Here is a 15337-nt window from a genome sequence, read left to right as displayed (position 1 = left end):
ACAAAGGCAAGAGCAAAAAAATAAAAAATTCTGCGCTCTCGGAGAACTGAAAGAAAAAAAAGCAGTTCCCTAAACGTGAGCAATGGAAGAATAAAAGTCATCCAGAAAACTTCATTAAAACTGCAAACCCAGATATTATCCACAGTAAATCTGCAGGTTTGGGGTTACCCATCATATAGAAATCATCAGTCTGAATAGACTATGTGGAGCATTCCTTGAAATTTACACTGCTCAAATTTTAAGCTAGGATGAAGCAGATAAATCCTTGATATTTTGTGGATCGGTTCGATTCAGGACCCTCAACCATATCCTGCAGGTGCTTTGAACTAATATTTCCATCAAGATTTTTGGACTAATGCTTTAGTAGCAGACACTATTCTATACAACTCTTTCTATGTAATGGCTGGAATCAAAAGCAGGACAAAATTTGTACATACATCAGCAATTCCCAACACCCCGCCCCCCAAAAGAAATAGACCATTTTATACTCTAGAACCTTTATTGATCGCATAGGTAACAGCAACCATTGGCAAGAGATTGATCTAGACACCTGGCTGTTTCCATGTAATTTGTTTAGTCACTGTCCAGAGCGTGGAGAACATTCAAAAGTATGCTTGTACTAAATCACGTTTAGAATGACCATTGAGAGTGGAAATCAAATAAGATTTTTAAAACTCCAATACCCAGTGAGGGGTAGGACTGCAATGGGCTGAGGACAGGGCTGCTATATATAGCATGTGGAAAGGTATGGAAAATGTAGAAGGGGATGTTATATTAGGTCTGGGGCAGTATGAGACAACGTATGGCCTCTTTCATATCAGTCGGTATAAGAAAATGGACCATAGTTTGATCCTGTTCATTGAAAACACGCTGGTTCACTTCTATTTTCAGCTTTTAAACATATGAAAACTAGATTTAATTATCTTTCTGAACATTTTTAACTAAGGCTCGCTACAGTCAGACACGTACAGTAAATTAATAGAGCAAACACAATCATCTGCTCTATTCATTCAAATAATGAATTTGGTAGAAATCAAGAGTGGTTTAATGTACATATTGCTGGTGTAAGTTTCAATACAGGCATTGCTTACATCCACCACTTAAATTGGCTCATCACTCGATTTAGCATGGTTACCCTTGTATAAGAACTAAAGAAGCCATTACTTGATTGGTCCATGTCACACACCCAACTCTAAATGTGTTATTTACAACAGCCACAGAACAAAATTTAAACTGCAACCATGATGAAGTACTTATGACTGTTGAAGAAACCACTGGTCAGCTTTTCCTTGGCACACTACTTTCCAGCATGCACACTGCTAGCTCTCCTGCATCCTTTCTATTTAGGATGAAGGGACAATAAATTAACACTTTATCAATATTCTAAAATGGATCCACTGCTGCAGCTCACGTGTACCCAGTGCAGGAAGCTAAGAAAACCAAAATGATCAGATGAAACCTACAATGCTATTTCAGAGGTGATCTGGTTCAAACGACTGGGAAGATTAGAATGCCAGAGAGAAACTCGCTCATGGAGGCGCTCAAGCAATTTTGTGCTGCAGTGTTCCATTTTATGAATTGGCAAATTAAGCATTCCGGTAATCAACTTCTCATGCAGATACTTCCAAAGCGAAAGTATAAAAGCATAACAATTCATATGTTTGCAGATTTCCAGGTTTTAATCAACAAAGTCTAGTCCACGCAGACAAGGCCAAATCTTCAGTCTACCAAAGGTTAAGCCTTTTCCCAAATCTGCTACCAACACTCAAACAGAAATTACATATCAAGGGATACAAAACATGTAATCTCACTTTTATACAGTTACACATGACCATTTAATTCCCAACCAAGTTCTCCAAAACGGTTGCTCCTATATTTGCATAGAGGTCGATTTTATTGAAAGCACTTTTTCTTATACCAAAGTGAGAAATCCTCAGGGCAAAGGCAGAACACCCATTAGCTTAACCTGTTGAATTCGAAAAACAAGTCATCCAAGATCAAGGTTTATAAAAACTAAGTAATGGGAATACATAGTCATCGTAAACCTACAAGCCAAAAAGATATGGGTGTGCAGAATAAAAAATTATGGAGGCTGGTGGTCACTTAAAAAGCTGTTGACTGAGTCTTTGCATTAGCAAGGAAAAGGGACGCAGATCACCAACATTCATTTTAAGTGGTTACATCTGGGAAAAGTAAATGATGCCAAGCTCAGAACCAACAGAAAATGCTCAAATAAGAACACAAGCATCACTCACTGCACTACGCAGTTTTAATTTGATACATAAAGAACTTAAAATCAGTGTATATCATGGGCTTGTAGGTCAACCTATCATCTGCCTCAATTTTTGCTTAATATTCTTGTCATTACATACAGTCATACGCATGTCTGGGATTCTCTGAGAACAGGAAACTGAGTAAAGCAAGTGAGCATGCTAGTTGCCAGACTGAATACGAAAGGCAAAACCCCAACTAAGAGTTCAAATCTGTTTAACCTGTGTAATACACAGAGTAGTACTGGTAACAGCTGGAAGAGCACACCAAAAAAACACCCTCTAACCACTGCCTGAAGACAGAAATAAACTGTTCCAACCTTCGATTCTACTACTTGCCATTATTTGAAATGTGGTCCATCAGAATGTAACTGACCAAATATTAAGGAAATCATTCTTACTAAAATAAGCAGCAATTTGAATTCACAGTCAAATGCATTACAAAGAAACAGTAAATTAGCATTAAGAAACACTTTGTAACAAGTGATGGGGGATATCCCAAAAAAGGATACTGTGCTGTGGTAAAGAGATGCAGTACCAATTCTATAATGCTGCGGTGAAGGGGCCTTACTTACACGACCCTGCTCTGTCATCTGCAAGACCAATGTTGCAATACTTCAGCCTACATCACTACATGTAGAAGAAAACTCGAAGAAAAAAAAAGGGATCTACATATCCAATTTGAACAATTCATTAGGAGAATTCTCGTGGTTTCAAATTATAAACGAATTCCATAAGTCTTTATTTACTTTTCTGAGAAGAAAATGGTTTGTGAAAAACAGTCAAAAATGCATGTAGTGAAAGCGCACTCCTTTTATGGATAAAGGTGAATGAGAGGTACGGTCTGAAGCTCTCAAAGTACTCCAATGTGCCAAACAAGTCGTACATAGGCTGCTAGAGGACCATCTATGGGTAGGAAATCAGTACAAAATAGGCTGTGTTTAGGCTTCACTGGTCGCTCATTGCAGCATTTTGTTGAGTATCTAAATGCCAAAGGAATTCCATCCTTTGTTTTCATATCACACTGTAGAAATTCCTGTATACTCCACGCTACAACTGTGGGCAGAAGGGGTCGATTGGTAGCAGCATCAATATAAAAGATGCAGGGAAGGATGATCTTCAGTCAACAAGACCAAGAGAGATTAAGTGATCAAAAGGTAAAACAATCAGTAAATACTATGTGAAGGACACTATCTTCCAATTCCTGATGTGCTATAAAATTAAAATAGCACTGCTGAACCAGTGAATGGAAAACTTTGAAAAGTATGCTTGGACACATTTTGGTTTATATTTCATGTATTTTCAATCTGGGCTGTATGTAAAAAACTGCACACCCGTACTTCTCCAATACTTCATAAACATTTGCAGAGCAACACTTTTCAATACAATTTTCTTAACCACAGATTATAAAGCTTAGAAAATAGGTGAAATATAAAGTGCAATTTCAAAGTATCCTATTAAGCACCAGTAACAGTTTAGGTAAGTATCAAGGCAGCACTGCATCTGATTATCTACAAAAGAACTAAACATTCACTCCACATTCCCTAGCCAATCACGTCCTTAATTTAAGGCTCAAAACATTTCTGAAATGAAAGCAGCAACATAACTCCTATCAGTCACCGAGACTGTTCAATAACTTGGGGCGATTGGTACACAAAATGTACACAGAGGATTCCGGAGTAAACCGGTTTAAAAAAAGTGACCCCAACATGGTTCTGCAGAGGAAGCCCGAGTCCGCTGAAAACTGGTAGACAAGTAGCCAGCATCTATATTCCATGTTGAGGGGTGAAGGGGATGTGAACACCCTTAACTGATCAGCAAATCATCCTCAATGTGTACAGATGCTCCCTTTCAAAAAAATATAAGTAATAAAGCACAATGTTTTACTATTGTGAGGCAACTCGAATACATACGGAGTTTAGCAAGCTGTCCAAGCTCATTGGAGGAAGCATATAAACTAAACACCAGTAGAACAAACATTCTACCAATCAAATTTCGCACAAATCAAATTAAGTTGAAACTAGAACAACAACAAGGAGCTGCACACTGATGGATCAAAATTATTGTACATTACCCAAGCAAAGGCATTGCCTGGGGTGGGGGGGGTCTTGGGCTTCAGTGTGGGGTGACCACCAGTAAGGGCTCAATGTACGACTAGTGACTTAAAACTTTGCATTGATAGCCATCTCCCTCAACTGCATATGAGGGGATGACTAAAAGTACACATTAAATGATTCCAATTACAAAGAAAAAATAAGTTTTCAAACAGAAACATTAAGGTATTGTTTTTCGATGCAGCAGAATGCAGAGCAGGACCACTGAGGGAGGGTGAGTCGGGTTCAACAATCAGTCGTGTGCGTCATGGGTATTCCACAAGCCCTCACAGGCCAATGTCTTAAGATTCACGGTTTAAGCATACGTGTAAGACACTCTGCTTTGTTATATGTTTTTGCCAGGAACACGTTATTGCCTTCTCGTAGTCCAGTGAGGAGTTACCATAGCAAACAAAACATCTGATTGTCAAACAGTGAAATGTATCACCGAAATCAGAAACAAGTAGTTCTCTACAAGTCCATTGTACATCGCATTATGACAGTAAAGAATGATGACGTAAATCGTTACTGCAACAAATATTTGAAATTAAATCATCTAAGTGGGAGGAGGAATTTGCAAAGAAGATCGCAAATTACTGAAGAAAGCACTCCTCATCGAGCGGGCATTTAAACGCATGAGTTCTGTGTATTACACTTTTGAGGAAAAAACAGCCGATTCAGACAGTTAATTCCTGAGCAGAGAGTTCAACTACTTTACTCGGTTTGCGACCTGCCATATTAAAAGGAAAACGGTCATTTGTATTACCGACATTAAGAGCAACAAAACCGTTTGTGATGGTTTCAAAAAAGGTAAAGGCTGGAAATTCCCACGGATTTTGTAAGTGTGATCATTTATCACTCACCCCATCACTCCTTCAACTATACCAACACAAACAGCTCAAGCAAAATAAAAAGAATCAGTGCGCACAGCAACATATTAGTCCCTCACAAGGTGGCAGAATCCCATGTGTATACACCCATAGCAAAGGGGAACAAGATCTTTAAAAAAAAAAAAATCCAAATTCTGAACTTTGTTCAAGATGCCAAGTCAGATCAGAAGCCTGCTTAATTCGCCCTAGTTTCCAAAATCGAAGCCAACAATACAAAAGTCTATTATCCTTTGTATTTGCACTCTACATTGCAGTGTCGCAAATATTTTATTCAGGAAAAGGTTGGCCTAAGTAAAGTGGATAATCACGATGTGCATTGTATTGCTGAAGGATTTAAAGAATCTGGTGTCCCATAAACATTACTGGCACACGTGCAAATAAAAACAGCAATTATAATTTGGGTACAAAGGAACACACTCACTTACGGATGTGGGCATTTGACCTAGAACCAATCAACCAGCCACAGCAGGAGTGTTTCCTAATGATAACAAAAGGGCAAAAAAATACAACATTCGGACAGAATTTTGAAAGTGCTAATGTGTTAAAAGCACCACAAAACAGATCAGCCTGCAAACTAATTAATGAAAGCTCATCTGAGATTGATTGCTGACCATGGTCAATGATCGGATATGGCTGGCCTGGGCTATATCATATCCTCTGTGTCTCTCCACCTAAGGTGTAGGTGCTGTGGAATTGAAGGATGCAAAAACTGAGAATTTGGGATATGTTCAGGTGTATGATAGGACAGAATAGGTGGAGCCTATTCTTGATAGAATCGCACCAGAAGGAAAGATTGACATAATAACAGTGTGCCATCTTCGGGTGCGTAGAATAATCTTCCACTTCAAGTCAGGTACAAGTTGTTTGTGGGAGCTTCTCCGGTGTCTTGCCATCACCAAAGGAAATCAGATGTCCATTTCAAACTGAGAATCGTCCCCTGGGCGGTAAGGAAAAACAAAGTGTTATAAAAACCTGATACTTTCGTTCAACATCAAGTGCACCAAATGATGTAAAAAATACATTACAAAATGTGTTATTTGATCATTACAATAAAGTCTTCAAGTTAATTATGGGTAAAAAATCATTTTCAGCCATCACAGGGCACTTTCAACAACTGAGATTAACGGAGATACTGTTAAAGTTACAATAATCTTTCACAACACATTTGAAACAAGCATTTACAATGCAATAGGTCTCACAACTGTAAGTTTTGGAGCTATTGGCATTGTAAATGGCAATGCCTTTTAAAACAAGTTTAATCTATTGGCATTGTATATGAGAATGCCTTTCATTTAGGTTTTAAAAATGAAAACAAAAATAAAAGGCAGTTATTTGCAATGTCAATAGCTCAATTTCGCGTAAATGCGAGAACTAGTGCATTGGAAATGCTTGTTAAAGGTTAGCAGTCATCATTAGAATTCCACTTCCGATTGGTTCTTCCAGCAGGTTGTTTTAACCTACACAATGGTATGTGTCTCACATTGTTTGAGCGAGGTTTGAAGCGCGGCAATCTGGGCCTTCAAAGCCTGATATTCTGTTAAAGTTTGACAAAGTAAAGCTGTAATGCTCCTAAGTCCCGAAGTGTGTGCCAAACAGCTCTGCCATGGAGCCTCATTAGTGCTCAGAAGCAGCTTCCCATGTTCCTGTACTGAGACCACACTGAGCGCTGCCCTCGCGCCCAACATTGTCCATTACACTATGGCTTGATGGGCACCAGATCTCTCTCAATGCACCTCTATCCTAAACTTCAATCTTTGGCCTTGGCCGCCTCTCCTCTATCTTCTGAGACGCAATTGATTTACTGTGCACACTAAACAAATGCGCTGTCACTTTTTTTCCTATCCCTTTAGCTCCAGGCTTCAAATCCCCACGTCCCCTCCCGCCCTGCCGTGAGCCACCATGCCCCCCCACCTCGCCGCGGCTGGCACCAGACCCTTTCTTTTACTGCTGCTGAATGTATTTGCTCAGCGAGGTGTGGTCACTGCCCATTGTTGTGGCATTTTAATTTTAAATAGGCCGTTTGGGAGGAAGCAGTGGGGGTAGATAAACCCACAATGCACTGCAGCCCGAGGCAAAGTGGAACACTAGATAAGGAGCAGGGGCCTGTGGTGGGGGAGAAGAGACACCCCAGCCTGTCACAGATAAAGTATATGGTAGCGCCTAGAAGCAGCACTTACTGGCCGTACATGGAAAAAGCGAACTTTCATAAGAGTGAAGAGATTTGTACATAGTAAATCATAACGCCTCAGAATTAGGGCTTTTACTAGAAAGTTATAAAAACACGCCATTCAGGACCACAGGATGTTGATGGTTACTACAGAGACTAGAACCTGGTCCCCCAACTTCAAGATCCACCGCTTTAGCCGTTAGGCCATATCCTATTGCTGTGGGTAGGCCCAGCAGGACACGTTAATCACAAGAGCTCATGCTGTATATATCCATCCTAAACCACAACAAGGTCTTTGTAATGTATAACCTATAGAGCTATGAAGCTGTGCTGGGCATCTGGTGTTTTTACAAGATCTCATTAAAACATTTTACAGTGGAATCCGCGGTAAGAAGCACCATGTTAAAAACCTGCCCCATTGTTCCCCGCTTGGTGTGCAGTCAGCAGAGCGCCCAAAGGCTGCCCTCTTGGCTATTCAGTCGCACGAGTTTCGCTCTCCGAGCTCCCAATGCAGAGGGAGGGTGTGGAGAGCGCGTGCTCGATTCTGTGTGACTTTACCAGTGAATTTTACATTCAAATTTCCAAAGGACACTGGGGACGATGTAAATTAGTAATTTCACTGGTGATAATTAGTATTTTTTTTTTTTAGGGGTTTTTAGGTCTCACCTACGCAGCGTGCATGCACTGCTTAGGAAAAAGACCATTAGTAAACGCTTCAGCTTTGCAGACAAAAACGTGCATGCGTTGCATTGCTTTGAAAGGCAACGCATGCACGTTTGGAGATTTCCTTACGGAAGCAAGCTTTGACAGATGGTTCCTGCTCGCTCCCACAAGGGAAACAGGCGCAGGTCCCCTCTCTCCCCGCCCCCTCTCTGCCCTCCCCCTGCTGCCTCCTCCTCCTCTTTTAGCACGAGGCGTGCGCGCTTGTTCAAAATACTTTAATACGCTTTTGTGATATGTTAACTGTCTAAACTATACTGTTCTTTAGAAAAATGCAGACTGAGAGGTCTATTGTGGCCTTCTTCCACACGCTGATCCCTCCGACTGATTCACTAAAATTCCAGGTGTTGCGGAAGTGACATCCTTGACCTTAACTGAGCTATGAGAATTGATATCCGAGGAAGTGGATAAATCTAGTTGTAGGAAGTATAGAAAAACACAATTTTATATGCCCCCGATCTCATTGAAATAGTATACTGGACAGTGCTAACACTCTTTGGATTCCTCAGATACAATAACACGCTGAGCATATATACACCTCAAGAATCATGTGGCAAAGGAGTTGGAAAGCCATGCTGAATTTGAAACAAAAACAGTACCGTAATGCCAAAGTCATAATGCCATACAGCATGAAGGGCTCTTGGATAACACCGGACCTCTGGTGAGCTCTGCAGTCTCGGAAAACATTCACTTCATGCTCCCCCACCCACCCCACCATCACACCAAAGCAGCAGAAAACGCTTGCCCTGGCGCTGTACCATGGCAAAGTTGTGGGAAGGGAGCACACATGGGCTTTTGTGGCGCTCGGCAAGCAGTGAAGTAACAAGAGCGCCATAGGCTCAAATGGAAGCAAGACAAACTCCCCACTACCCTGGTTTTGTGGTAAAAATCAGGTTTAGTTATGCCGCTTCAGCCGCGTCACAGGTGAAGGATACGCTCTGTCTGCTATCATGTCGTGGCAATGCACACATAAAATCCGTCATATCAGAGACAGGGAAAAGCGAAAAGTTGTGTACTTGTGCAAGATAATTAGGTGCTTTTTTTGCCTCAAGGTTCCGTTTGTGTAGCACCTCCTTGACAAAATAACAGTTTAGTTGCTGAAAGCTTACAAAGCCTCTACCTGATGTCGGTTTTGCAAGTCTAACTGAGCATATTAGAATCCTGTCTTACTCTCAGATTTAAGATGTAGTCTTACATGCCCCTATCAAACTCATGGATGAGATGCAAGATGTTAATCCCATAAATGCCAAGGGTTCCCCTTTCCCACCCCTAGTTCTGAGCTTTCGTTTTGATATTTGGGACAGTTTGTGCCGTGAGCCTTCATAACTTTTACCCCCCTTAAAACAGGATATCGAGGCGACATATGCTTCCCATTTATCCACATGTTGGTGATTGTAAAGAAACACACTGTTTGCTTTTTACCATCATTGAGAAAATTAAAAAATATCCAAACTATGGATAAATGTGTATTAAAAAAAAAAAAATGAAAAATGGGATGCAAGGATTCATTGCACACAAACAAGTGCATTTCAACAGGTGACTGCGATATTCCTCTTGCTTTACGTCCGTTCCACTGTTATCGTCCGTTCTGTGCATTTGTGTTCTAGCAGCTGCTGCAGCCTGCTGCTCTGTCAAATGTCCGATGTCTTCAGGATATAGGCATGGCAGCTGCTCTGGTCGCTCCCTGTGTGGTACTGTGGTGGCTTCTGTCATTCCCAAGAATATGGTAAGCTTTTGTTAAATATTCCAGTGCTTTACGGACAAGCTTGGAAATAGTGATATAGAGAGTATTGAACCAGAGCCAGCTACATGAAGTTAAGGCTAGAAAAACGTACTATGATTTGAGTACACTTCATGACTAATGTGAGCCCTTGTTCTTCATAAAAAAAAACTGGCAGACAACCCTTGCTAGCACTACATGAAACTTAAGCGACATGTATAAAAATCCTCAGTAGCATAAATGCACCGATGTTTTCCACTGGCACAGACTCATTTAGGCAAAATCTGATTGAACCTTTTGCAAATGCTTGTCATCTTGGGAGACAGTCACACATTGAGAGGTATCTGCATGTTGGGAAATCTTGTTTGAACAATGGGCAAGCACGCCTCTTCCTGGGCAAACTGATCTAGTGACCAAGTTGGTGTTTGCTTACAAGGATCTGCATTATAGAAAGAGTACAATGTCCCTGTCTGCACTGTGGCGCAATTTTAACAGTGTGCTCTGGATGCAGAATGGGTCGGTGCACCCTACTGCAGTGAATGTGCTGACCCCAGGCCAGACGTGAACTTGTGGTTGTCCTCGGGGCAGCACATTAATGAAATGTAGAGCAGCTGTTCAAAGCCACTCAGTCTTTCACAGTGCAAGCAGATGTAGTGAGTGACTGCACCCGCCTAAAGCGGGATGGCTCGTGACCGTACGAGTCCAAGGTACTCCCTTTAACCCCACCAAGGGACTGCCCCACCTCTTAGTGGCACACATTCACTAATACTCCTGACGGCCTTGTTACCTCTGGCCATTGTCCATAATACTACACGGTCGCAGAGGCATGCTGAGAGCACGTCCCCTCAAGATAGCACCAGCATTATGTACGCACCAGCACACTTTGTATTAAAGAAGGCGCTGTATAAAAGAACCGGATATCCTTTTTAGGTCGAGCCTAGAGCAGCGCATGCGCTGCTCTAGGAAAACTACCTTTTGGAATCGCTCTGGACTTTTCACACGCTCTTGCGTGTGAAAAGGCCTATGGCTTGCGGTTACGAGCAGCGGTGCGCACAGTGTGCCGTCTGTTGTGTCAGATTTCACATGAGCGCGCGTGCACCACTTGTTACTCGGTGTAGGCACTTTGTTTTACTGGTCACTCCCACGGTCTTTTGCTGTCCATCGTTATTCCCAGCTGCACGTGAGTTTTCAGCTTCGGGTTTACATTTGGCACACGACGTGCTCCCAGTTCAATTAATCTCCCTGTGCTGTGACGTCCGACCGCCACCTTCCACCCGTCACTGCTTGCTATTAGTTGTATTTGTATTTACTGTACCATGTTTATTTTATTTAACGTGCGTTGCAGCCATTGCACTTCGAGAGCTTGTTTTAAAAGTTACTCCCATGGAGTATTATTGCCTCGGAAATACTTGCGTGCCTTTATCTTTTTACAGATTGAGCCCCGAGCACCAAAATTATGCGCGAGTCCTCAAGAGGTGCAGGGGTTGTGTCCGAGTGGTATTTTCCGATTTCTGTCCATTTATCCACCTAGTACTACAACAAGTAGCTGCCAACATTCCAGCTTAAAAAGCAGGGTTCGAGTCTGAAGTCCGATCAACGTCCTGTATTTCAAAAAATGAATATGGTCTTCTGTTACCTCATGTTTGCGAAAAATTGTATCTTAGAAGTTACATCAAAAGCAGCGACAGATGGTAGTATCACAGAGTTAAGCTCACAAACTGTTCACAGGACAAGGAAGACATCAACGGCACCGCAAAATCAGGCACTGCCAGCCTGCGAGGCCACTAACAAGTAAGGCTACTTTTTGGTAGTGAATGTTTTTTTATTGCCTTGCACACTGGTAATGCATAACGGCTGCTCGGGTGCCTCTCCTCAACCCCCCCCCCCCCCTACCCACGTGCCCCCCCCCCCCTTCAGCACTAGTGTACGGCAGGCAGCACAACACCGATTGTAGTTCCAAAGAATTGTTTACCTTCATTCTAGTAGGTAGTGAGACTCCTAGAAAATTTTACTGGGGGGGGGGGGGGGGGGAGGGAGGGAAAGGAGGCAGGCTTCTGTAGTTAATGGTTTGTCCCACGTCTCTCCATGCAGAGCTTTTAATGTGTACATGGCATGCAGAACCGCTCTTCCAGAAGCCTCCTCTTCTGTTCATGCTTTAACTTTTCTGCTACATTTCAACCTCCTCCTGCCTTTTGGGAAAGACATACACGGTAGGACTAGGAATAATTCACTAACAGCTTGTTTTGTCACTAAGTCAAGCGAAGGCCACAGTCACTCAAAAGCTTGAAGGGGCAATTCCAGCAACCATGAAATACTCGGAAAACAAAAAAGCCGCTTTCATAAATATTTGTCAATCATATATGGTTTCTCTTACTCGGCTTGTACCACCTTCCTTTGTTCTGCCTTTAGCACTTGAAAAAGAAAGCTGCAAAGGGACCCAAAATCTGATCAAAAGGTCTACTACTGAAAATGCAAGTCTTAGGGCGCTGTGAAGCCACATGCACCGTCTCGGAAATAGCTGTTACTGTGGGGCAGTTTATTCCTGTTTGGAACGTTCTCCACTGGTAACACTAATGTTAAGCTGTTTGCCTGCCACGGAAACACCTTCATAGTCACACAGTGGGTGCTGCATGTTGACCAATTGCTGGAAGGGAGAGAACAGGTATGCCTCGATAAAGAGTGCACTAGAAAACTGTACTTTCTTAATAGATGGAGAGTGCAGAAAACTGGATATTTATACCGTGGAGGAAAGGGTTGTGTTACTTAGATGGGAGACAGTATAGATCAGATATTCTTTTAAGTGAGGTTGGTATAGTACTGGCAGGGCGGTGCATTTCTGTAAGTAGTAGTGCACTACAGTACAAGTACTTTGGTGGGTTCTAGCAGGGACCAGATGTATTAGTTTGGTTAATAGCACAGGAGAACCACAGGATAGCCTACGTCTTTTTTCCTACTGACGTCAGTGAGTGTAAAGATAAAAAATAATTCAGGAATTTTGTTGGGGGGGGGGGGGAGGGACCATTGCTCCATGCATGTGCCAGATATATGTGTTTGCGTGTTGGTTGAGGAGGTGCACGATATCTTTTGTTATTTATGTACTGAAAAATGTGTTGGTTTTCAAAACCGATAAAAAAAAAAAAAAGGAGCTGTCATTTGAAATGCCAAGAGCTTAATCTCCCACAAATGCAAGACCTATTGCATTGCAAATGCTTGTTTATATAGCGCGGACTCGACCTAAAGTACGTCAGCGCTTTAGATGAGCACCAGTGGCGTTACAGACGGAACATTGATTTTGTGAGGCACAGGGAGATTAACTAGAAGCAATAACCTGCTCAAAGGTAAAGACATTCCTGTATTCAGAGATACTAGCCCCACAGTCTGCCGGAATACCTCTGTCCTCCCCATGACCCCTTGTGCCTCGGAGCTCTGTGTCTCCTGCCTGCTGCCAACCAATCACAGAGCTGACTGGTGCATGCTCCAGGCGTGGCTGCAGGAAGCCCTGTGCACTGGCTCGCATGCTTCACAGCTGCCATGAAGAAATGTATCTGCTTGTTAAATAAACAAGCAGATAAGAAAAGTCTTCACAGCCGCGAAGCAGGCGAGCCAGTCCGGGTGGGCCGGACAAAAAAGCGAAAAGGAGGCACCCCAAAAAGCTTATTTCCAAGGCAGGCCACCGTTTAGCATAAACGGCGACGCAAGCCAATAGAAATAAGGGGCGGGTATTCAAGCCCTTTTCTAAAACTCATTAGCAATAAATCTCGCATGTGCACAGCAACGCTAGGCGAGGCCTAAAAACGAATTAGTAGTTGCTTTCGTAATTTCCTCTTGATTTAGTGAATCGAGATCAAATTAGTTAAAGTAAGCTTCGGTCTTAAGTATGCAACTAGTGCTCATCTGGCTCTACTGTACAGTATTTGCGCCACTGCGACAACCGAAGACTAATGGAGTGCCTTCTGAACGACGGCCCTTTTGTTGGAATGTTCATATTATTTGACCCAAATATTGCACTTTACCATTGAAAGAGGGTTAAGGGCATGCAATGGGCAGTTCCTTTAGACACTGGGTGTTCGAATACTTTTATTAGAGGAAATACCACTTTCCGTATTGATGTGATGGCAAGCATAGCACATTGGAATAAAATCCAGGACTTCAGGGTTGAAAAAAAGATGGGAGAGCGATCATTTCCCATTATGTTTAGATCTAGCGGTTTGCTAAAAACCCATAGAATCCAACAAACCCCTAGAGAAGAGATTTGGCTCCCATTAGTATCGGAGAGCAGTTAAATGGCCAACAATATTAGATCAGGTTGAACCCCTTACTAACATAAACAACAATTTCTGCGAACTACTAACGGGCTACGCAGTCATGTCCGGGGGCTATATTGTTCACCCAGATCCACCCAAAAATGTCTGAGATTATAAAACTACAGCTAGCTAAAACCCAGAGGAATATCAATAAACCAAGATCGCTACCAGAATCCTCGAACCTATGGTTCAACAAGGAATGTTCCAATGTCAAACGCAGACTCCTGGAGCTCTAAAATCTAAAGATGTAAACCAGATCAGAATTGAAAGATCAAATTACAAAAAGATACGAATGAATGCTATGAGGGGGTTGGGAGGACGCTAGCTGTAGTGACCTTATCGCAGTTGCAAAAACCAAAGATTAATCCAAATTTTGGAAATTATTAGCACAGGCGAACAAAGCTAGTAAGGCGACTACCGACCACTTGTTGGATCCGGGTACATGGAGCAGACATTTCTCCATGCTTTATGCCGCACCAGATGTACTTGCCCCAGACTCATTGAGGTATCTTTGCCTGAAGGACATATTACACACCTTCAATTTAGTTTAGAGGACACTGTGCTAGCTATAGATACCATGAAGTCAGCAAAGGTGCCTGGTCCAGATAAAATTGCCCGGGGACCTTTTGAAACATGCCCCAGAAGTTTGGGATCCTTATATGAACTAACTGTGCAATGCAATAGCCAGGGAGAGCCTATCCCAGACACATGGAAGGGGGCAGAGATCGTCCCCATCCACAAAAAGGGTAGTAGGGACGATCCAGCGAATTACAGGCCTATCCGCTTGATTGATATTACACAAAAGGTGCATGCCAAACAAATTCTGGCCAAGCTAAATGCTTGGATGGAAGAAAAAGACATCCTCTCACCTAGTCAGGCTGGCTTTAGACAGCGAATAAGCACAATAGATCAAGTATTCAGACTCTTCAGTATAGCTTAGAAGTACACAAAGATAAAACATGGACACTTATATGTTGCCTTCATAGATCTGAAGGCAGCTTTTGATTCCATTCCCAGAGATCTTTTATGGAAATCATTAAGGAGTAGGGGAGTCCCAGTGAAGATTTCAGATCATTAGACTTCACAACAGGAATTTTGCAAAGGTTCACTGGGGTCCGGGAGGAGAGCTGTCGGAAGGAATTCCGATTAGGAGAGGGGTGTTCCAGGGCTGTG

General features: G+C 42.4%; 1 protein-coding gene across 1 annotated transcript in view; it reads right to left on the bottom strand.

The window, feature by feature from the left end:
• Positions 1–480: 480 nt before the first annotated feature.
• EIF4EBP2 (eukaryotic translation initiation factor 4E binding protein 2) overlaps positions 481–15337 on the bottom strand; it is a 69674-nt gene continuing 54817 nt past the window's right edge. Inside the window, exon 3 of the mRNA XM_085603868.1 lies at positions 481–6190. Within this exon, the coding sequence (XP_085459994.1) occupies positions 6159–6190 (32 nt within the window). The 3' untranslated portion in view covers positions 481–6158. The remainder of the gene's footprint in view (positions 6191–15337) is intronic.

Source organism: Triturus cristatus, chromosome 1_2 (genome assembly GCF_964204655.1).
Source record: "Triturus cristatus chromosome 1_2, aTriCri1.1, whole genome shotgun sequence".
Classification (NCBI taxonomy): Eukaryota; Metazoa; Chordata; class Amphibia; order Caudata; family Salamandridae; genus Triturus; species Triturus cristatus.
The sequence above is the reverse complement of the archived record's forward strand: the minus strand, read 5'-3'. Positions and strand labels throughout refer to the sequence as shown.